The sequence below is a fragment of the Diadema antillarum genome, unplaced genomic scaffold, assembly GCF_040938485.1.
Source record: "Diadema antillarum isolate AM-2024a unplaced genomic scaffold, OU_Dant_1.0 scf00000160, whole genome shotgun sequence".
Lineage (NCBI taxonomy): Eukaryota > Metazoa > Echinodermata > Echinoidea > Diadematoida > Diadematidae > Diadema > Diadema antillarum.
Window position 1 is genome coordinate 1,022,919 of NW_027271049.1, and position 22,774 is coordinate 1,045,692.

The window sequence follows — 22,774 nt, forward strand, 5'->3', positions numbered from 1 at the left end:
GATTACAACTGAGCACCAGACTATGATGAAACTGTTTGTATTCGAGTTGCAACCCTTACATCGAGCAAGAGTTAGCCACCGAAAGCTGCTCACAAAACAGTAAGGGGGAATGTAATGGTACAATGTTATACAGAAATTCAATAGATAATCCAAGTTTCATATCATCATACATTGTATTCTTCATGAAAAGTTTAGCAACCTTGTATATACAGGCATCTCCACACAAAAACAACATCAAGTTCCAAGTCATGTTCATAGCAAAAAAACAAGTACAGTGACACAACAACTAAATACAACTTAAATCACATCAGGTTAAGTCAAATAACAAAGAAAAAATACTTGATGGGAAAATGAAATTTCTTATTTTACAGCACAGAGAAAAGCAGCAGACTCACATGTGAAATCACAGAATTGCCAATTTGTACTTGATTGATCACAACATTATAAAATTACAACTTTCTAAGTTTTCATCAGAGTCTAGTGAAATTTTCACTGCCCTGTTCCTTAATTTTCCTGCTTCTATACACATAAACTAGCTTTCAGGGTGGATTTCACTTTAAGAGCTGGAAGTACATGTACCTTGGTTTGAGATCATCAAAATCATTTAATCTCAGCTCCCTGCAGTCTTGAGACAAGTATATAGTGTCCACATCCTTGATAACCGGAAAAAAGAAAAACACATTAGTTAAATAGCCAACATATGATCATATTCAGAAAATCCTATCTCTTTTATAAGAATCATACATGTACTGTGACACCAGAGGAAAAACTTGGAAAATTGAAAATAAAGGATCACAAGAAGCACAAAGTAACCTATTCAACAAATTTGAAGACACTGAATCAACCTGGTTTCTTTATTTGCGGGCAAGCAACAGAAAGTGTCAAAACTTATTTTGGTATTGAAGCTTGCCCTATCATCAGCGTTCCCAGCATTTAAAGAAAACAAAAAATCCCTGATTTTTCCCTAATGAAGTCTCAAAATTCCATAATTATTTCAACTCTTTGCCAGTTTCCCATGTTTTCTATGTTGTTGCAGTGAAATATTTGCAGTATAAAACACTGGTCATCCAATGGATGTTGTTTTGATATGCAACAAAATATAACAGAGTCTGACTGACTACTTTTAATTTTTGGGCCAATCAAAATTCCCTGACTTTTCCCTGATTTGAGGCATTTTTATCAAATTCCCTGACTTTTTCATGACTGGAAAACAGTAAAATAGTGTGCCCTGATTTCCCTGATTACCCTGATGGGCTGGGAACCCTGAAGAGGTTCATGATGCCAGTTTCCAACATAAAAGCTTCTGCATGCTCTTTTTGAATGTTCCTAATATTTTATACACTTGCCCATGTCTTGACACAACTAATGCCAGTAAAATGGATCCCCATTTTTTAACTGTATTCCACAGGAACAGGTGAATTAGATATCTTGAGACCATTACCTCAAGGAGTAAAATATGTGCAATATATGAATAATCGTCAGACCAGTCTATATCACTCGGAAGAAAATGAAAGTTTTAAATCTTGAGCTAACTGTCAACCCAGCCTACAGTTATCTTTACTGATGGATGCTTAAAATGCACCCCTCTACCATCAGCAGGACAAGGACTTACCCAGGCCACCTCTGCCAAGTAGGACAGGTCCCAATAGTCACACATGAACTTGTACATGTGGCTAAAGCCACCGCAAGGGCCCTGCTCCACCAGCGAGGTTCTGTTTAGGCGTGCCTCCATGTGGGTCTGGCGCTCTGTTGGACTCAACTCCACCTTACGGATCAGCCTCCTGTGGAAGGGGGAAAGGGGGGGGGGGTAAAAGGAGGGGAAGAGGAGGGGAAGGGAGGGGGAGGGGAAGGAAAAGGAAGAAATGGGAGGGGAAGGGAAGGGGAGGAAAAGGGGAAGGAAGGGGGAAGGAAAAGGAAGAAAAGGGGAGGGGAAGGGAGGGGAAGAGAGGGTAGGAAAGGGGAGGGGTATGGGAAGGAAGGGGAAGGAGAAGGGAAGGGGGAGGGGAAGGGAGGGGGAGAGGAGGGATAGGGAGTGGAATGAGAAGGGGAGGGGAGGAAAAGGGGAAGGAAGGGGGAGAGGAGGGAGGGAAGGGGAAGAAAGGGGAAGGAAAAGGAAGAAAAAAGGGGAGGGGAAGGGAGGGGAAGAGAGGGTAGGAAAGGGGGGGTATGGGAAGGAAGGGGAAGGAGAAGGGAAGGGGGAGGGGAAGGGAAGGGAGGGGGAGAGGAGGGATAGGGATCGGAATGAGAAGGGGAGGGGAGGAAAAGGGGAAGGAAGGGGAAGAGGAGGGGAGGGAAGGGGAAGAAAGGGGAAGGAAAAGGAAGAAAAAGGGGAGGGGAAGGGAGGGTAGGAAAGGGGAGGGGTATGGGAAGGAGAAGAGAAGGGGAAGGAGAAGGGAAGGGAGGGGGAGAGGAGGGATGGGGAATGAGAGAAGGGGAGGGAAAGCGGAGGGAGAGAGGGGAGGATAGGGAGGGGAAGAGAAGGGGAGGAGTAGGGAGGGGAAGGGAAGGGGAAGGGAAGAGGAGGGGAAGAGGAGGGGAAGAGGAGGGGAAGGGAGGGGGAGGGGAAGGGAACGGGATGGGAAGGGAAGGGTAGAGGGGAGAGTGGAGAGGGCAATGAGAATGGGAGGGTAAGTCAGGACAACAAACCTTACAAGGACATGCTTCCATGATGAGGGTTACAATCATGAGTGACAAAAATGTAGCAACCACATAACAACACTCTACACATTTCTTGGTAATTATTACCTATTACAAAACCACCACTGGAAAAGTTTTTGACAAAATTATCGACCTTTTTTTCCATAATCGGCCTCGACATTTCATGAAACTGTATGATTCGGTCTATCTTAACATTTCTGATAGCCACAAGAAATGTTAATCTTCGCAAATTATGGTAAAGAATGATAGCTTGAGGATTCAGAACATCAACGTTGTACTGTGAAGTGCGTCGTCTGTATCATCACATAGATTCGTTCACTGCATGCATAATCATGATCTATGCTCAAGCTCTACATATTTATTGTAAAGGTTAGCTGTTACATCATGTAGCTTTTACTCCAGCTATACCCAAAGTGACATTGACCCGACCATGAGGACATCCAGACAGAATTTCCCTTTAACCCTCCCATCCCCCTCCCCATCCAACCCAACGTTATCCACACTCACTCCATGTTGGTCAGAGGGAAGACTCGTCGCAGGGATTTCAGGATGAACTCGATGACGTCCAGGGTGTCGTTGACAGAGCCCATCAGAAGACTGTAACTCCGATCCCGGTCCTTCTCCTTTGGAAGAGTAATCTTCAGCTACAGTATATGGAAAGACATTATATGAAACAAGACTTCTTGTAATTTTCTTTTTACAATCTTACATTCCATTTGATATGAAGAGAGAAATACAACTGTTACACCAAATTGTCAATATGAGATGGAAATAAACAAATATATAAGAAAATATACATTTAATATGAGGAACCTACTACAAAGCAGAAGCTTCTGAAGCAACCTTATCGCATATAAATCCAAGAATCTTCTACTTTAGAATAGTGCTAGTTCAGGTTACTTTCTGCTATGCTACCTTCACATTCATCTATTTTATGAATTAAATACATTTTCACACAAAAAAAAAATCTTGAAGAGTAATGAACACTGAAATGAGTGAGTTGACGATGCCATCATCTTATGACTTGCATATCTACATGTACTTTGAACATAAAATCTTGACATTTCTAGTTGCCCCCCTTTTTTGGTAAAATACAATATGCTTCACTCTCAAATTCTATACGTTCGACTGATCAAAATGTTGAAGTGATTCACCCAGTATAACGTCATGTTTTACCCTTTCATAGCAGAAGAATTAAATTTTCATAAATTTTTAAATAACAATCAATGAAAATTTAAAGGGGATGACACAATCATTAGCTCATTTCATGCTAATATCGACTGTTCAAGAACCATTCTGGATAAAATTGCAAAACCTTACAATTTCATAACCTTTCTAATCTTCATTTAATTTTGACCAAATCTTAAAGGGGATGGCTAGTAACCGATCAGTGGGAATCAGTGGGATTGCTGAGGGATGATTGTTCCAATCCTTGTGGGATTCGTGTAAGAGTATATCGTATATCTACTGTTGTGTGAAAATTATTTGCTTCAGAACGGTCTCATATTCAAGTAATGTGCAGATTAATGCCCCGTCACTGACCAGGCACGCTAACCTGGAAACATTAAACTGCGCATTACTTGAATATGAGACCATTCTGAAGCAAATAATTTTCACACAACAATAGATATATAATGTACTCTTAAAAGAATCCCACAAGGATTGGAACAATCATCCCCCAACATTCCCACTGATTCCCACTGATCAGTTACTAGTCATCCCCTTTAACTGTTTTAAAGATTTTACTCTTTCCTTCAGACTAACTTTTAACTGGTCCGGCATTTCCCTTTAATGTTGAACTACTATGCGTATGTATAAATAACATTGCACGCCATACTGATCAAATCTCATCCTGTTTTAATGCTTCATAATTTAACACCCCAAAACTCTCTATCTTTCTCTCTCTCTCTCTCCCTCTGTCTGTCTGTTTCTCTGTCTGTCTGTCTGTCTCTCTCTCTCTCTGAGACCATGCTTCCTCTATCAATACATCAAATTTCAAAGTCCATTTCATGGACCATTATCTAAACAAATCATACTCGATACACAAAAGATTCTCTGAAAGTTCTGATGACTCACTGCACTGAACATTTCTTTCTAAATCGTTTCTTGACAGAAATGACAAAAACTATTAAAAATCCTATAAAGGCATTAGAATTATCTATTGATCTGCCCTTATGGGAAAATCAAATACATAACCTACATGGTAAAAGCTGAAACAAATTTAGGCTAAATGTTCTCATCTTCATAGAGTAACCAATGGCAGTACATTTTCTTCAAAATATTTTCAAATTTTCTTCGAAAACAATTTAACTTTGTTCTACATTGCCAGCTCGGGAAGCAAGGAATATTATATGTAAAGCAAGAAACCATTAGCGATTGACAGAGCTGTAGCCCGCCACAGGGCTTGGCACTAGGTGTAATCACATTGGAATTGCTGTGGTATTTCGTTTTCATTGTTCTCATTTGTGAAATACCACAGGAATAGATACCACAGTAAGGTTCTAGGGCAATTACCCCCTGGACTCTTCCCCTGACCCTAACCCAAATTCCAATCCTGAACTTAATCCTAACACAAACCCAAACTCTAACCCTAAACCTAACCCTAACCCTAATCTTTACTCTAACCATATCACTAACCAGTATTTAGCCGGAGGGGGGTTAGTGTCCTTGTGGGGGGGAGGTAATTGTCCTGATATGTTCCGTCAATTGGTATCATTGTCATAATTTGCAAAACACTGTGGTATATGTAACTGTCACCAGAAAGTACACCTCTCAGAGGGAAGCACTGTGCACATATTCGCGCATCTCCTACACTGACAGGACAGGGAAGGATGTCAGTTAACGTGAGAAATGCACTGCTGTCCAAAGGGTAATATTTTGTGACAGAATTCACATTCATATGTCGCACGCATAATTTTTCCACAAACTTTGAATTACCACCCTAAAAGCCACAGCATTTTTGTGAGGTATTTGTGTTCACTTAATAACGAAATACCATAAAAATTCTGCGTACTTTGCCGTAAGTGTAAATGGCCATCGATCACTAGGATAAACTGCCTTGTCCAAGATCACAGGCGATTGCTGTGAGACTTAAACCAGGGAAGTGGAAGCCTCCCTGCTTAAACTATTGTAGGGACCTCAATCAGCTCATTGTTGATTTACTTTCGCTGCCTAATTACTTTCTGGGCTGTGTCCAGCTCTGGCGTCATAAAGTAGGCTCATTCTCATTCTCTCATCTTTTGGTTTTCTCTAGCACTTTAACTTCAAAGTATTTCCCCAGAGCATAATCACCTCTTTTCCCCTCGCCATTCCTTACCTTTAATGGCTTGTCGCTCTCAATGGCCTCGATTTGCAAGTGGTTGAACTTGGCTTCAACCTGAAAAGAAAAATATTATATAATGAATGGATGTAAAAGTCCCCACAGCAATGATCACATTGGGAAAAAAATGGTGTTCAAATACACTTAATGTTAATTTCGAGAGTGTGTAAATGGGTCTAATGTGTACTTGCTATTTTTTCATCCCTCATTAACCCATTGAAAACTAGTCCCGAGTATACTCAGGCAGGCGTCTATGGGAAATATGTGTTGTAGCAAAATTAGTCCATTCTCAATGGGCTAATTGTATTGCGCCAAGATCGTATGTCCTTACATAACCATTTTACACCTCCACAGTGAATAGTTGCCCCTCTTAAAAAAAACAACACAAAAAACCGCAAACACTGAACCACCCATGGCTGATAAATAAGTAGGCCTATGCGTATGCATGTGTATACATATGCTTTACAATATAAAAAGGAATTATGTGAAAATGAATTGTGCTTCTTTGTCTAGTCTAATTAACCCTCTGTATGCTTTGAGTGCTGATTGGCACAGAAAACCCTATAACATCATACACACTGTCCAAAGCCCCTGACACAGAAAGGGTTAAAGGCACATGGTCCCGGTGGTTTAGTTGAATGCATACACGGGCGCACGGCGCAAGTTTCCTATAGAGACCTACGCTATCGACTCCTCTTTAGCGCTTACGCTATGACCCACTTCTCCGAGTCCGAAGAAGTCCGATCCACTGTAGTCAGTGGTCCGATCACAGTTCGGCTCATGATTCGGCTGAGGGGGATGACAGCTTTAGCAAACTTCTTTTGTGATGTCATAATAAGAAGCACATATGCACGCACCCTGGCATTACTACAGACTGCGCGATGCGCAGAGAAGACAACAAAGGCAACATTACTTAGCAACACCTATGCACTTCACTCTTGATGACAGCTCAACTTTGGTAATCTTCGTATCAATGCTAACGGTGATCAGCAGTATCATCAACAGCGCCCTCTACACTATCGGGACTATGTGCCTTTAAGCCCTATACCACCACAAATTGCTGGATAGTCTCAACAAACATAATCAGTTTACTGTAAACCTGTGCCACAGACAGAAATTTTTCTTCAGCAAAGTAGTGTTGATATTGCAAAGAACATCCAGATATGAAAGGACAAGCCAAAAACGACATATCATATATCGCATTATAATAGATGATAGATATAATAGATATGATAATGATAGATTAATATGATAATGATAGATAATCATACATAATGATAGTTAATAGATTGATAGTAAGTAATCTGCGGTTACTAACTTTTACCATAGAGATAAATGATCATCATGAGTATCAGGTCTCGAAGTATTATTCAAACCTATCTCTGTGCAGAGCATACATGTACATTGTACAGTGTACTTCATCAGATAGTAGAATGCATATTGTGTAATAGCTACCTTCATATATCACATGAACATAAAATTTTCATGTGTGATAAAACCTCCCTAATCATGCCGGTATCTGACACCATTCCTCTGAGGGGAGAACACATTTAATAGCGAATATCCCTGCAGCAAAGCATCAAATTTTCACAGCAGCAGAAAAACTCAATATCTGGCTGTATGTATTCAGCCAAGGTCACAACCCGATGTGCATCAGCCATGAATGATGACCGAACCGAGGCCAATCATCAATGGATTTATGACTCACTCATTACGGCTCATTAAACATTAAAGGCGCGAGATAAAACTATTCTGCCGCTGTGGCAGAGGATGATTACAATTTGCCTCAAAATTGCTTCAAAAATGCATACATACACCATAGGCTGAACCTTATACAGATACACATTCATAAAATATCAATATATCACCTACAGTCATTCGTAACTGGTCTGATCTGTGATTGTGTGTTTCATTACTAATGCAGCTACTGAATGTGCATTCTGTTGTTATATTTCATCATTTAAAACCTTTGAACCCTGACCCTGGAGTAAATTTGGGAGATACTGATTGATATTCATAATTCACTGAAACACACAAAAGCACTGAGTTTGTGTGATAACAATGTGAGCTTCATTGACCTTCAAAATCTGCAAAGCTTATGTGTATGACAAAGAATACCTCCGACTACTGAGCATTGTGGACACACAGCAATTTAAATCATACTTATACATACCATATTCTGCACATAAACATTGTAGTAAAAGCAATACTTAGTACAAATATCGTCGGCAGTCATCCAAACCGTCATATTTTGGTCAAATTTTTTATTTTGAGATTTTCAGTCATTTCAACAGTGGACATTCCATTGGATACATACTGTAATGTCAAATTCTCAGTTTCTGATTTGGTTTAATATTTGTGCGTAATTATCCCTTTTATAGAGTCTTGTCATTTAATTTTGTTCCAATAATTACTTTTCCCATAGGCACACGTGTTATAAAACAACACTATGCCGTCCTCTCTATTTAAAGACAGTTCAGGCACAATGCAAGCAGTCAACCAGACTGTCATATCAGGCACATTGACTTTGCGCATAATATTTAGTGATATACAACGGTTCTGTGACTGCAAACTACATTTTATTGTGCACGCGGTCAACAACACTGTAATATACATGGTAAAAGATAATGGTCCTTGCAAAAAAAAAAACAACAACAACAACATATAGGCTCTCTCGTGATTTCTCGCATAATTCCTAAAAATTCTATTTGATGAAAACATCACAGGTAAAAGTAAGAATTAAAGTCTGACAATTTACTAAAATAATTAGAAATGCTAGACATATGTAAGAATAGCAATCATGACTGAAAAATGGGTACACTTCAAACGCGATTATCTCAAAATATCATTCTTAAGCGAAAATTGCATACTGTATACGACGGTTCAGATGACCGCTGACAATATGGTAGATCCCTCTGGGGACAATCAAAGTTGTAAATTTATTAGCAAGGAAAAACTGTCAAGTACAATGTGTTCTACAAAGATAAAAAATACAAGAGAATTAGACCAGCCATTTTCTCTTTAAATTGTGGAAATCTTTAATGTGATGATGTTGCACACATAAAGGTTTCAAATATCATCCATGTTTCTCCTTTATAGATGGGTATCACAGGTAAAGTGAAAAGCATAAAGGATATTATACGTTTGTATCACAGGCAATTAATACGTTTAAACAAGGTGAATAATACAAACCTTTGTCTGCACTTTGTGCTGAAGAATGTACATCTTATATTCCGTCAGAGCCTGCAATGACACAACAGGAGATACAAAGGAAACATTACATTAGCAACAAGGAAAAGTAGAAATTACGCGGTGCGTAATATATGTCCCCGCCGGAAGTAGCATTTAGTAGCAAAATGTACAATATAGGTAAAAAGATCAAGGCCAAAGGTCAAGAAGTCAAAGGTCAAAATTTTGTGTAGAAGTTTTGAAGCCCTCACCTAGTGCCATCACATAAAGCAAACGGAATCGAAATCGGGTTAGAAATGGCGAAGGAGTAGCATTTTGTAGCCAATGTACAATATAGGTCAAAAATCAAGGTCAAAGGTCAAAGAAGTCAAAGGTCAAAATTCTGTGTAGAAGTTTTGAAGCCCTCACCTAGTACCATCACATAAAGCAATTGGAATCGAAATCGGGTTAGAAATGGCGAAGGAGTAGCATTTTGAAGCAAAATGTACAATATAGGTCAAAGGTCACAACTGAAATTCTGTGTAGAAGTTTCAAAGCTCCCATGTAGTGCTATCATATAAAGCAAACAGAATCAAAATTGGCTCATATTTGACAGAGAAGTAGCAAATTGAACATTTTGATCACACACGGACGCACGGACGCACAGACGGACACACGGACACACACGGGCAATTCCACGGTAACTAGGACACAGGTGCCAAAAATTCAAAATGATATTTGTTTCAAACACCATACATTTTCAGACAGTACTTGAGTTGAAGTTTTAAGAATCATTATGTTTTTCAATAAAAGCGGCCATTTTGATTTTCAAAATGGCTGCCAAAATATGCCTATAACTCAATGGTGAAAAGAGTGTATTGTCGCATAACTTACTCTCTGTATATCCACTTTATTAGTACTCTAAACAACAATCTTTCATATGTATGCAGTTACCAGAGAAGTCTTTTACCACACGATAGAAAAAAAAGCTGGTAACTTTAAAGAATTTGATAAAAACTATTAATTACTTTGATAATGATGGATGTAACGTCAGTTACCAAAAACAAGGAATTTTTAAGTTTATTCATCAAAGGAAGTGAGCTGTATGATGTAACTTGGGATTTCTAATGTATGCCCATATGCCTTTATTTTAATACCAGAAATAAGGATACTTAGCATACTGGAGAGTCAAAATGAACACTACAAAATGTGTAACGTCAGTTACCGAAATGTCATACACGAGTATGTAACGTCAGTTACCATGACAGTAATTATAACTGAGGCAAATTTTTTTACTTTTGGCCATTTCAATACATCTGGGAAGTCAACGTACAACAAAGAGCAGCAATCCCTTTCATAGGAAATGATGTCATTACTATGGTATGTCCATGGATATTTTTTTTTAATTTTATTTCTAAATTCATTTATTCATACATTTACCATGATTATCTCTTTTTTTTTGGGGGGGGGGGGGGGGGGCTTGAGCTTTCGATTTTTGATTCAGCACAAGTTTAAGGTTAAATCATCTGGAAGTTTAGTTTGCCACATGCAGTATATGCACTCAAATTAGTACATTCCCAGTCCTACGCGATGATAAAGCTACCAAAGTTTGTAGGCCTAATCAGTGACATGATTGCATGTTAACCACATTTTCTAAAAAAAAAAAAAAAAAAAAAACTTCTGCACAGCTGTATACCAACAGTTTAACAATCTTCACCAATGTCTGCTTTTGCTGGCATTTTTTTTTTCAGGAAGCTTAGTCAAGTTTCAAGGCAAATGCACAAACAGATATTTCTTCTCTTGCACTTAAATGTGTGGTGTAGTTAACATGGCTCATCTTGTATTATGGTACGTAAGGCATGTACTCATTATTGTTTGAAACTTAACACTGATGTTGCTCAAAGTGAGAGAGGATTATAGGGTTTGAAAAAAAAAATTCATACAGTGTGTATTTGTTGATTACTTTATTCTATTCATGCAGGGACATTTTGTAATACAACACATAATAATTATGAATAGGAAGAGTTTTTTATATTGATTTTAGTATTCTTTCGTTGCAAAGTCCGATTTCTTGGTATCTCGAATGTATTTGCAAGCCGTGATATATCAGTGAAAAGGAAAAGAAAAACAGTTAAATTACTTCAAGCTAGGAATAAAACAATAATGCTCTTTTGACCAAAAAAGCATTTATTTTTCTTCTTCACAGAGAAATATTAAAAGTGCGACACTTTTCATTTAAATCAATTGATGGAGATCATCAGGAGTGAAATAAAGAAAAGAAGGAGAAATATATCACAATTGATTTCATACATATTTATGCATATTTATGAGTTGATACATGTTTTTTCCTCATGACCTGGAATGATATTTTTTTCAAGCACAAAAGTATCCATGTTTTGTGTAGTACTACAAGGTATTATGGGTGGAGCACTCTATGTAGATAAAAACTTTCCTGTTCATTAAAAAACAAACAAACAAACAAACAAACAAAAAAGCCCTTAGTCATGTCAATATATTTATACTTGGAACTGCTTAATCTATTATTGGCTCTGTGTAATCATAAATGTTGAATAAAAATTAAATCTTCAGACAAATGTCAAGAAATATCCTCTTGTGCATTTACATTATTTTTACCCAACTGTGCTATGGCATGGGGGGGGGGGGTGCCCCCTAAGGGCCCACCCAATATCATTTGTGTCTTTAGATTTTGATTTAATTTGTTGCTGTAGTTGCCTGGGATTGTCACTGGTACATTGCAGCAGTATAATAACCCGTTAAATAAATTAGTTCTCTGTAAACCCCACGGCAAAGTATGTGTAACGTCAGTTACGTAACGTCAGTTACTGACATGTTTACCTTTAAGTTTTCATAGAACACAAAGAAAATGGACTACTGTTTCATTTCATTGTGTATTTATGACTGATGAAACAAGGTATGACTCCATATCAACCAAATCATTCTGAATGGTCAGAATTATGAAATATCACATAGCTATTCCCAATCATGATTTTGCATGTGTAAACCCTATGGCAAATGTAAGCGTAACGTCAGTTACGTAACGTCAGTTACCGTCATGCCTTCACTGAAATTGGCATGGTGGTAAAAGGAGACAACTAAAGTGCACATTATTTTGCACACCTGTTCCTAAGAACCTAGGTGTATTGCCATATTAAACACATAAAGGCTAAAAGTCAGGGACATGAGATATTTCCATTTACATCTACACCATAATTTCCCATGTCCTTTTTCCGTAACGTCAGTTACCGACACATTTTCACTTGCTATGTGATAAGAAATGCAGTTTGAGAGAAAAACTTTCCACCTATTTCTTCATTCTCATGAACTTATTCATCAATGCTAATTGCAAGCCCAAGGTGCTTTCATTCACAAAACTACAAGGTAAACAATTTCATGAAAATCCTTACGTGTAACGTCAGTTACCGTGGAATTGCCCACACACGTACGGAGCCCGTTTCATAGTCCCCTGCTCGAACTCGTTCGGCGGGGACAAAAAATGTCACAACAATTCAACTTATGGCAAACTATGAAGTGTGAATCTCAGCCTCAGAGTTCTCATGATATAGTATGTGACATATGGATTTATATACACGATGTATGCATGTATACATTTAGCATGTCTGTATCTTGTATGCCTGAATACTCTAATACTGATACGCTGTATAGATAATACACGTCATATATATCAACATAATACAGTCTGAGCAGTGTTTTGACATATGACTTGTATACCCATACAGAGTTTATTTGCATCTGAATGTTGTCATATGCATAATGTATGTCGTATTTATAAGCAGGTGGGACTTATTCATGGCGCTCATTAGGGTAAGCGCGAACTGCCAGATGAATGGACCGTGAAGTACGAACAGACTGCACAAAGCCTGCACAAGGTTCGTATGTATAGCGCGAGGGAGAGATTCTTACAAGTGTACATGACCCACGAGCTTCAAATGAAATTTGACAGTGCGCGACGTATGATGCAGCCACACAATAAACGTAAAAGATCAGGACATTATGTCTAAACACTTTCATACATGAACATATTACACATAAATATAAAATCCATATAACTGCTTTATTTGTGTCTGCATACTAATAGAATATCCATATGAGAGATATCCATATAACATATAAAATCTGAAAACTCGGTGTGTCTGATAGTGGCCTATCGTCATTAATACCTCTTAAAGAGAAAACAAACACTGAAGACAAATCACTCTAGTAATACAGCAAAGAATGTCAGTACGTTAAAGGGAAGTTTAGACAGTTTTCATAATTTTACATCAAGAAGCACATAAATTGCCAGAGCTCTTCATATTTAGATTTGTAGAATTTATTGTGGTCCTTGAGTATATAGGAACCAATACCCTGAAAAACCCAAAACAAGTTACACTGAACAAGGATGATGACGTAGGAGGCTCACACATTTCAGAAACTGAGCAATACTGCTTGCTTAACGAGTTCACCTGTGTAGAATTTATGTACATATTCTTCCTCATAATTTGTTTTGTTTCCTTGAGCCCCCATGCATGCATTCTTGCAGTGAAACTGCAATGTCATCATCCTCGTTCATTGTGATTTGTATCATAAATCTTAACTAGAAATGTCGCTATGGCGACTGGTATGCCTCCGCCATAATGCATGGTTCTCCTAATAGGTCTATAGTACATGTGGACAATGTGTGATTACATTTTCACAAAATTGGCAAAATATTAAAATGACATGTTTGTCACAAATGTATTGAATGTTTACCTTCCTTGACCTATGTTTAATTGGATGAATAAGAGAGCATGTATTTGGGGATTTAAGAACTTTAACTTGACTTTGACCATTTCATAAGTTTATGCACTGAGTAATTTTCAAGGTATGGAGAAAAAGCGCAATTTCTGTATTGAACAGTAAATTGTTATCATTTTCATCTGGCCTTTGATTCATAACAGAATCACTGTCAGGCAGAACATACATAAATTCAGCATGTACTAAGTTTCAAGATAACTTGAGCCACTTCCGAGATATGGAGAAAGAAGTAAGTTCAGCACTTTCACTTGATCTTTGACCTTTTGACCTTTGACCTTCTTGGCAAAAAAAAAATCCCAGAGAATCCCTATTGGGTTATACATGCATACATCAAGTTTTAAAACAAAAAATCCTGCTGGCATTGCATAAATATAAGGAAAATAATAAAATTTGAAGTATTACCCTTGACCTTTGACCCCTGACCTTTGACCCCATGAACCCTAATTTCCCTAGATAACCACTGCCAGTCAGTGGATGCATATATACTATGTTCCATGAAGATACCTTGAACAATTTCCAAGATACAGAGAAAAAAGTGAAATTTTAACATTTTACTTGACCTTTTGACCTTTGACCTTTTGACCTCATGACCCCAAACTTTCACCAGAGAATCTTAATTGGGTAGTACATGTATACACTAAGTTTCAAGAAAATATCTTCAGGCATTGCATAGATATGGGGGAAATAGTAAAATTTTAAGCATTTGACCTTGACCTTTTGACCTTTGACCTTGAGCATGTGCACCCAAAAGTTGATAGGCACAACTTCACCCCCTAATACACATACATGCCAAGTTTCATTAGGATACCTCAAAAGGATTTGGTAGTTACCCTGTCCACAAAATTCATTACGGACGGACGGAAGGACGGACGGACGGACGGACGGACGGACGGACGGAAGGACGGACGGACGGACGGAAAGACGGACGGACGGACGGACGGACGGACGGACAACCCGAAAACATAATGCCTCCGGCACCACTTCGTGGCGGAGGCATAAAAACATTCTTATTCCTCATCCCAATCACTATAAATTCTGAAACTCTGGACCCAGTATAACCAATCTTATAGTTGTAACTTGTTCAAATGTAAAAGCCTGAAAAAATATCCGGAGGTCTCTTTTTGAAAGCAGATTTATTCATCCAAAAACAGGACTAAATAATAAGGGTATATTATGACAATTCAATAGTGTATTCATTTCAGAGGTCAATAAATTAGTATCAGAACTGTGTATTTCAGAGGTCAATAAATTAGTATCAGAACTGTGTATTTCAGAGCTTTGCAGCATCAGATATTCCAGTATGGGAGTTCTAAAATGTACTAAATATGTTATGCACAACCAGAAACGTAAGATTTTCTTTGACAACAATAACAACAAATTGTAAATCTGACACTACCCTCAAAAGTGCAGATATTTTGATGATCAATACATTGGCTTACTTGTAGACCATTACACACACATCAACAACAGCTGCAAAACAGGTGAAAGATTTGCATATTACACAGATCACCTGGCAGAAAAAAAAATCAATAAGTCAGAAACAAATTCTTCTTATCAAATGCCATGCTGGTGTATTAAAACAATGAAAGTATAACAGCATGACAACAAGCTTCTTTGTATCATGTTATGTGTGCACACACAAAAACACACAATTGCATACAGGTGTACATATGCCTACAGTACATTTATAAGCTCATTAATGCAATTACTTCTGTCACATGAATACAAGATCAATATTTTTATACATCAAATATAAATACTGGTTGTTAATTGGTCATAATGGAGTCACATGAGGTCAATATAATTCCAAAATTTGACTGGCTGGCTGCCAATAGGACTAGAATGAAATGGTGTGTATTCATGTCAACCAGATCATGTAACACAGTAGCCGGGTTCACACGTACACCAATTAGCGGGATACAAATCTCGAGATTTGCATCGCGATCGTCATCCCGAATTTTTTGCACGTGTGGACAGAAAAAACCCGAAAATTAGCGGGATAAGCATCGCGATGCTAATCCCAAGAAATCTTGCGCTGGTTCGTCAATTAGCGGGATAATTGGCCGCGCGCTGGTACGTGTGAACGGTCGGGATTACAATCTCGAGTTTTTACATCCCATCATGCAATGCGCACATCACAACAGCGAGGCCTCTGCGAAGAGGTCCTTCACCTCTTTGGAGCACAACCACTCAGCGCGCAAACCACACCACTGACGCGTAAAAGACAATAGACAAAGGTAAGTGCGCGCAAGCAGTGATAGAGAAGGGCGCTGTGTGACCCAGTTTGCAGGCTTTGTTGTTGTCTCTGTCGGCAATTAGCGGGATAATTCGGTACGTGTGGACGCTCGCCAAATTAGCGGGATACCGATCGCGATCGCCATCCCGCTAATTTGGTACGTGTGGACGCTCGCCAAAAAACTCGGGATGAGCATCGCGATCGTCATCCCGCTAATTTGTACGTGTGAACCCGGCTATTGTCTTGTCTATCACTGTAATACCATCATATAATCAATACTGAACAGTCTCTTGGGAGTATTGTATATCTTTCCCAGGGGACAATATTTCCTTGAAGCACTCAATAATATAATCTCTTGGGGAAAATATAAATACGGCAGGAATTACATGAGTTATATTACACCTCCAAAAAGGTAATATCTGTACAATATTGATATCTAAACATATAATAGACTGACATAAACACAATACACAAACACACACCAATAAACATATCTGAAGACATGGAAGTTTGAATTAAAATGTCATTAATCTTCTTACTTTTCAATAATTTGTTTTAATGTAAATTTCTCTATTTCCACTGGACATTTCTTTTATTTTTTTATATCAGATCTATCAAAGTCAACTTAATTAGGAGTGGCACATTTTGTACATATATCAGTAATGTTTTACATAAGTACTGATTATTAGGAAAATCTCTTTTAATCGCACTAATCTATGTGTATGTGTGGGTGTGTGTGTGATATTTTGACTGGTCTTGATTTCCAAGGTAACAATATAATGATATAATATCACACAAATAGTGAACTCTAGGTTGATGACATGGGGTAAGAAATGTATGAAGCCTCACAGTAGTGCCCTCATTGGGAATTAGTTGACCTCATGCAGGCTTTGGGAATTCCCCTGGTAAAATCCCCCTGAGGTGACATGCCACCCTAACCTTAACTCTTCCACTGCCGAGGACTTTGGACCGAGCATGTAACACCAATGGGGTTTTCTGTAACAATCTGTACCCAAAGCAAACAAAGGGTTAAATGTCAGACAATGCGAACACAACGCAATATGGCCTCCAGGGAGGGAATGGTTGATTCCACAAGAATGTGGCGAGCTTATTGAGTTCCTATTACTGACTTCCCCAACAGAGGCAAGCTTTGTGTCTTTAATGCAAGTTTTTATTTTGCTAACTGGAGCTGCTATTCTCCCTAGCCTATGAGCACCTCTGTTTTTCCAGGGACATGACCCCCCTGGTTTTTCAAATTTCTTTCCTTTAAAAAACTTACATAATAGATACTGTACAAATCATTTCCTTCCATTTGTTTTGGTTTGTTCGTTTGGGACATTTCTTTCTCTGTTTCTTTGTCTTTTTTTTCTGCTGTTTTCCTTTGTTTGTGTTTGTTTGTTTTGGGGGATGGTTGCCTTGTTATATCCCTCTGTGTGCCCAGTTCAGGTGTGGTTGGTATCATTTTAAATCATCATCATTATATCATCAATATCAATTGGTCATTATAATCATTGTCGTAGCAATGTAAAAATTCACAGAAATTCAAATGCAGTAGTAATAGAAAATTGATTTATGTGTGTTTGAAGGGTTTCTCCTTGATGTTTTGATAACGATAAGGGCCCATTAGAATCTAAGAACTACAAGTATTATTTTTCACAATAATAAGGGCCTGTTATAAAAGAGTTGCCAAGTTTATCTGACTCACATGGCAACAGTGGCACTTTCAGCCCTTGAGAGTTAGAGATATCTCAGTAGACATCAAACACATGCTTGGGAAGTCCATAGCATGCTGCAGCAACAGATAATACACTACATAGTATGCCTGTTTGTTTTTTGTGGCAGCATTCCAAATCATCAGACACCAGGCAGTAATAACTGCAAAAAGTGTCACAGCTTTGGCAAAACATTCATAAGGAAAGACAAACACTTGTATGCAATTAGACGTGGATGCTACTGTGTGTACCTAAGTTGCGATACAGTCCTCACTTGATAATGACAGCCTCTTTAAAGGTAACACCACCACCTTCATGTAACAGAATTCAATGTAACCCACACTTTTCACATGTTACATGTGTTTCCATCACGTATTTGTTCCTAAAATGAGAAGGTATATTGATAGTTCCTGTAATCCAATGAGGTCAAAGCAACAGTTCCCATGCAATATCAATATAGTCTAACAAAAGAAGACAACAACTTTCACATTATTGCGCAGTTTTGTTCAACTGTGACTATCTTTTGGAAATTTTCCTATCATAGCCTCCTAGAGCAAATACAGTTAGCATGTGCATGTACAAATATGGTGTATTTGAAAGTGAACAGCTACAATTGCAGACCACACCATCATGTTTGAAATGATACAGCCTGTTTGAGGCTTCATGATGATGGCATAGAATTTTTAGTATAATATTTATGTTTTCAGAGGGCAAAAGTTATTCTTGTTGCAATGGCACATGATGAAAAGTGAAGGGGGCTCTCAAGATATCATCACTGTCCAAGTTGCCCATTGACCAGGGGCGGATCCAGGAATTCCGTAAAGGGGAGGTGCCTTTACAAAAGTTAAGTTCAGATGACAAGCCTTAACCTCGAGGTTAGGAAACCTCGAGGTTAGAGCTTGTAGTAAGGGACCGTGAAGATGCACTCGTAGTTAGCTAACCTCGAGGTTAGCTCGATGTTGAGAGCCACAAGAAAACTTTAATATGGTTAGTGCTCTAACCACGAGCCGCGGGGGTCCCCACTTGTAGTTAAGCACCGTGTGCACACAAAAATCAACGCACTCAAAGGGGCAGGAATTTAACCTCTAGGTTTCGTAACCTCAAGGTTAAGATTTGTCGTGTGTCCACACGTCGAAGTTAGGGGGCAAGAGCTTAACCTCGAGGTTAGGGCTTGTCCTCTGAACGTAACTAAAGTTGAAGGGGGGCACACACGCAACCAATTTTTTCCTTTTATTTCTTTTTTGTTTTAACAAAAAAATAAAGAGGGGGCGCGCGCCCAGTGCGATCCCCTCTGGATCCGCCACTGTTGACCCACATCACAGATCTTCATATGTGATCTTCCTTCTTGAAGTGAAACCGAAAGAAGCATAATCATATCTTTCACATGAAATTATGATGAGCTGGCAATGATAACTCGGAAAGCAGTACGGAGAGCACTGGCCGGATCATCAATCAAGAATATTATCTTGTGTTTTATATGAGTGTTGTGGTATGACGACATCATCACCTCATGGTGTTATAATAATGGGGTTGCAACCAGACTTACTGTTCATGAACTCAAGTACATGTATTATAACTTTGGTAACTTTCTCATTTTATGTAGAAATTTGGTGAAACTTCTACACTACCATTCCTTTGCACAATTTGATTATATACTCTTCTACTTGGAGCCATCAAAGCAAGAAAAAAAAAAATAAAACGGAAAACACAATATTCAATCTCCTATTCTTGAAGGTAATCAGAGATGCAATGACACCCTTGAGCTTTTTAGATTTTCGTTCCTTGTGTGCTTTGAGTGCTGACTGGCCCAGTAAAACCCCATAGTGTTGTACACACTTTCCAAAGTCCCTGGCACAGAAAGAATTAATGTTCCTTGCCACTAACGCCTCCTATTAAACAGTTGTTAAGTACATCACATTCCTTCCCCACAAAAAATTGTAACGTTCACACGGTACGCAGTTGCCAAACTTGAAGTTTAGGTCGAAAACTGAACTGTTGATGATTATAGCATTTTCCACTTGTGAATTCACAGGCGCACCTAAACTTTAAGTTACAATTTATGAGTGCATCCCACTCGATGATTACACCAGAAGTGCAGAGTCTTGCCTAATAACCTTATGCCCATACAAAATAGCGCAGCTAGAGGTTGACAAGGATTCGCACGAGAAGTGAGGTTCACGCTAACTCACAAGCTCTCTGATTGTTGTGTCCACACGGAGCGAAACTATGAGTGGGGGACCCCCAGCAGCTCATGGAGAGTGTGTAAACCTAAAGATGTCTAGAGTGTTTCTAATCATCGTGGTTCTAATCATCATCACTTTAAGATTGCTACACTTTTGTAACTTTCAAGTGCGTCCACACGGTGCTACACTACAAGCTAATCATCAAGAGTTATAAAGTTTTTGACCTACAAATTGTAAACTTGAAGTTTAGGAACAGCATGTGAACCGGACTAAAAGTGATTCATTCAAAGCCACTGAGAATAGCTTGCCTTGGAATCTATCCATGACTATTATTAAACCCAATGAGGATGGGCTGATTTTACTATATAACATGCATTTCCCACTTTCTAGACGTCTGCCAGGGAACTATCGGGACTCGTCTTCAACAAAACAACAGCTAATAAACCCACCTGTCAAGGAGAATTGCGCAAGTTGAAACATCACACATGTACACACACACTCTGATTCAAGGCAGTTTTGGTATCACTATACATACTGATGTACAATTTGTACGACGACTAGATATACAACCTTTTTTGATGAACAACTCTTCACGAATTTTTTGTTTTCATGTGAATGCCTGTCATCAAAACGAGATATAATGGACTGCATAGTGTATATCGAAACAACAATTTTGAGCATTGTCTTCAAATAAGTAACGATGTACAAGTACATGTATACTGTGTGTAATCCATTCCTTGGTGTCTAATGTATGTCGAGTCTCATATTGTGATACATCTACACATGTGTTTAAAGTACAGGGGAATCTCCATTATAACGAGGTCGGCAGAACCGCCGATTCTACATGTACCTCGTTGTAAACGTACATGTACTACAAGAGACCAGCTTTAATGCAGTTATGGAAAATTGGGACTGCCTATTTCATCACGTTAAATAGATGTGCATTAATTACCAAAACGTGGGATCTTTTTGTAAGTGAGCTCATTATAACAGGGTTTCCTTGTACACTTGTAGGTGGGACCTCTTCTACGTGCATATAGTGAGGCGAGTCATGAAACTCAATTCTACTCCAGAACCAGCATGCATAGATAATAAAACTGTGTGGACTTTATTAAAACACTGTCTGCAGAATCTTTCCCCAAAGTCAACCCTGCATAAGAATGAAGTTGAACACAAGCTTTCAATGCTTAAAAAGTTACTCTCAATACTCTCAAGACTCAACCTGGGCCGTGTTGCACAAAAAGATGAAATCAAACCTGAGTCTCAAAACCAAACTTATACATTAAAGCCATATAATTAATAGCCAATCAGAAACGAGCATTCCGAAACTTATGCTTGATTTTCTCACTTAATGGTAGGCCTACACTGTAAATTTGATATCAACTTTTATACATCAGGGCAGGGGAAGATTAATCAGAATGGTCCTTCATACGACTCTCGCATTATACGTGTAGATGTTCTCACATCGAAATACTGCATGGCCATGCCGCCAATATGACCACACAAAAAAATACTCAACATGTATGAGAACCCCCTTTGTTCAAGTGTGAATAGAAAGCTATCAGTTTTGTCCTCGGATATCTCATCATCAAATCATTGTGTGGCTAGCTATGGCCTATATTCATTTGATAACATACTATCAAAATTCGAGCTCATGTTACACACCATAATCACACTGTACTGTATCATCTGCAATTGTTTAGCCAAGTTTCTATCCTTATTGTACTGGGCATTATTGACCAGTCTGCTGGTACATCATGAAATGCAATGAAGCCTTGATTTTCTCATTGATAATCACACACTATCCCATTAGCCACACCATGGAATTTAAGATGCTCCAGTGTCACCATGTGCAAGCATGCTGGGTACTATGATACTGTAAAACCATATAAAGCTTTTGTGAATTGGAGCCGATGGCATTTTTCGCGCCATGAAACTTTAGTGAAATTTTGCCAACCCGGCATTCAATGCATTGTGTGGACAAAAACTGTCATGTGCAACTAACTCTCGCAAATCTTTGCCCCTCGCAAAACATGTGAAAGTTTCATGTACATGATTATGGAAATTTTTGGTTTAACAGTACCCCAATGCCCTATGCTGCAATTTAGAGAATCTGTTTCCTGTCGAGTGCAAGTAGCATCTAAACCCAATTGTAAAGTTTTTCAGGTAAAATTTCTTTGTGTCCCCCAATACAAAAGATGGCTGACGCTTTGAAAAAACAAGTCATTTTATAGGTGGACTTTTATTGTATAAATCCATGTACATCTACAATCTACACTGAGTCAATCTTTAACCAGTTACACCCATGACACTTCAGCCTAACTTGTCAAGCTTTATTTTTTCATCATCCTTTGGCTTTAGCAATACATGCAAATTTGACAAACAACTTTGAAAAAGTTAGCAAGCCCACTCAGGTATAGCCTGGTGCCTATTCAAAGTCAAACAGGAAGGCTATGGTGCCACAATACGGATTAGGGGGGATTAGGTAATCTCTATTCATTGACAGCTTGTTTCTAGACAACTGTGACAATAGATGAAACAAGCACAACATGGTACAGCATGTGTGCCAATCAGTGAACATAACACTGTAAGGGCCAAATATGGTACTGGACATGATGCTTTACGACACACTGAGTTGCTTGTCTTGTATTCCGTACTTGTCGTCGGCTATCTAGCGGTAAAT

The 22,774-nt window shown here is 38.6% G+C and overlaps 1 protein-coding gene across 1 annotated transcript in view; it reads right to left on the reverse strand.

Annotated features, from left to right (window-relative positions):
- LOC139722178 (F-actin-uncapping protein LRRC16A-like) overlaps positions 1–22,774 on the reverse strand; it is a 139,578-nt gene that overhangs the window by 89,911 nt on the left and 26,893 nt on the right. The window contains exons 3-7 of the mRNA XM_071633493.1: positions 9,170–9,220; positions 5,975–6,034; positions 3,166–3,302; positions 1,613–1,781; positions 580–653 (exon numbers count right to left, since the gene is read on the reverse strand). Of these exons, the coding sequence (XP_071489594.1) occupies positions 580–653; positions 1,613–1,781; positions 3,166–3,302; positions 5,975–6,034; positions 9,170–9,220 (491 nt within the window). The remainder of the gene's footprint in view (positions 1–579; positions 654–1,612; positions 1,782–3,165; positions 3,303–5,974; positions 6,035–9,169; positions 9,221–22,774) is intronic.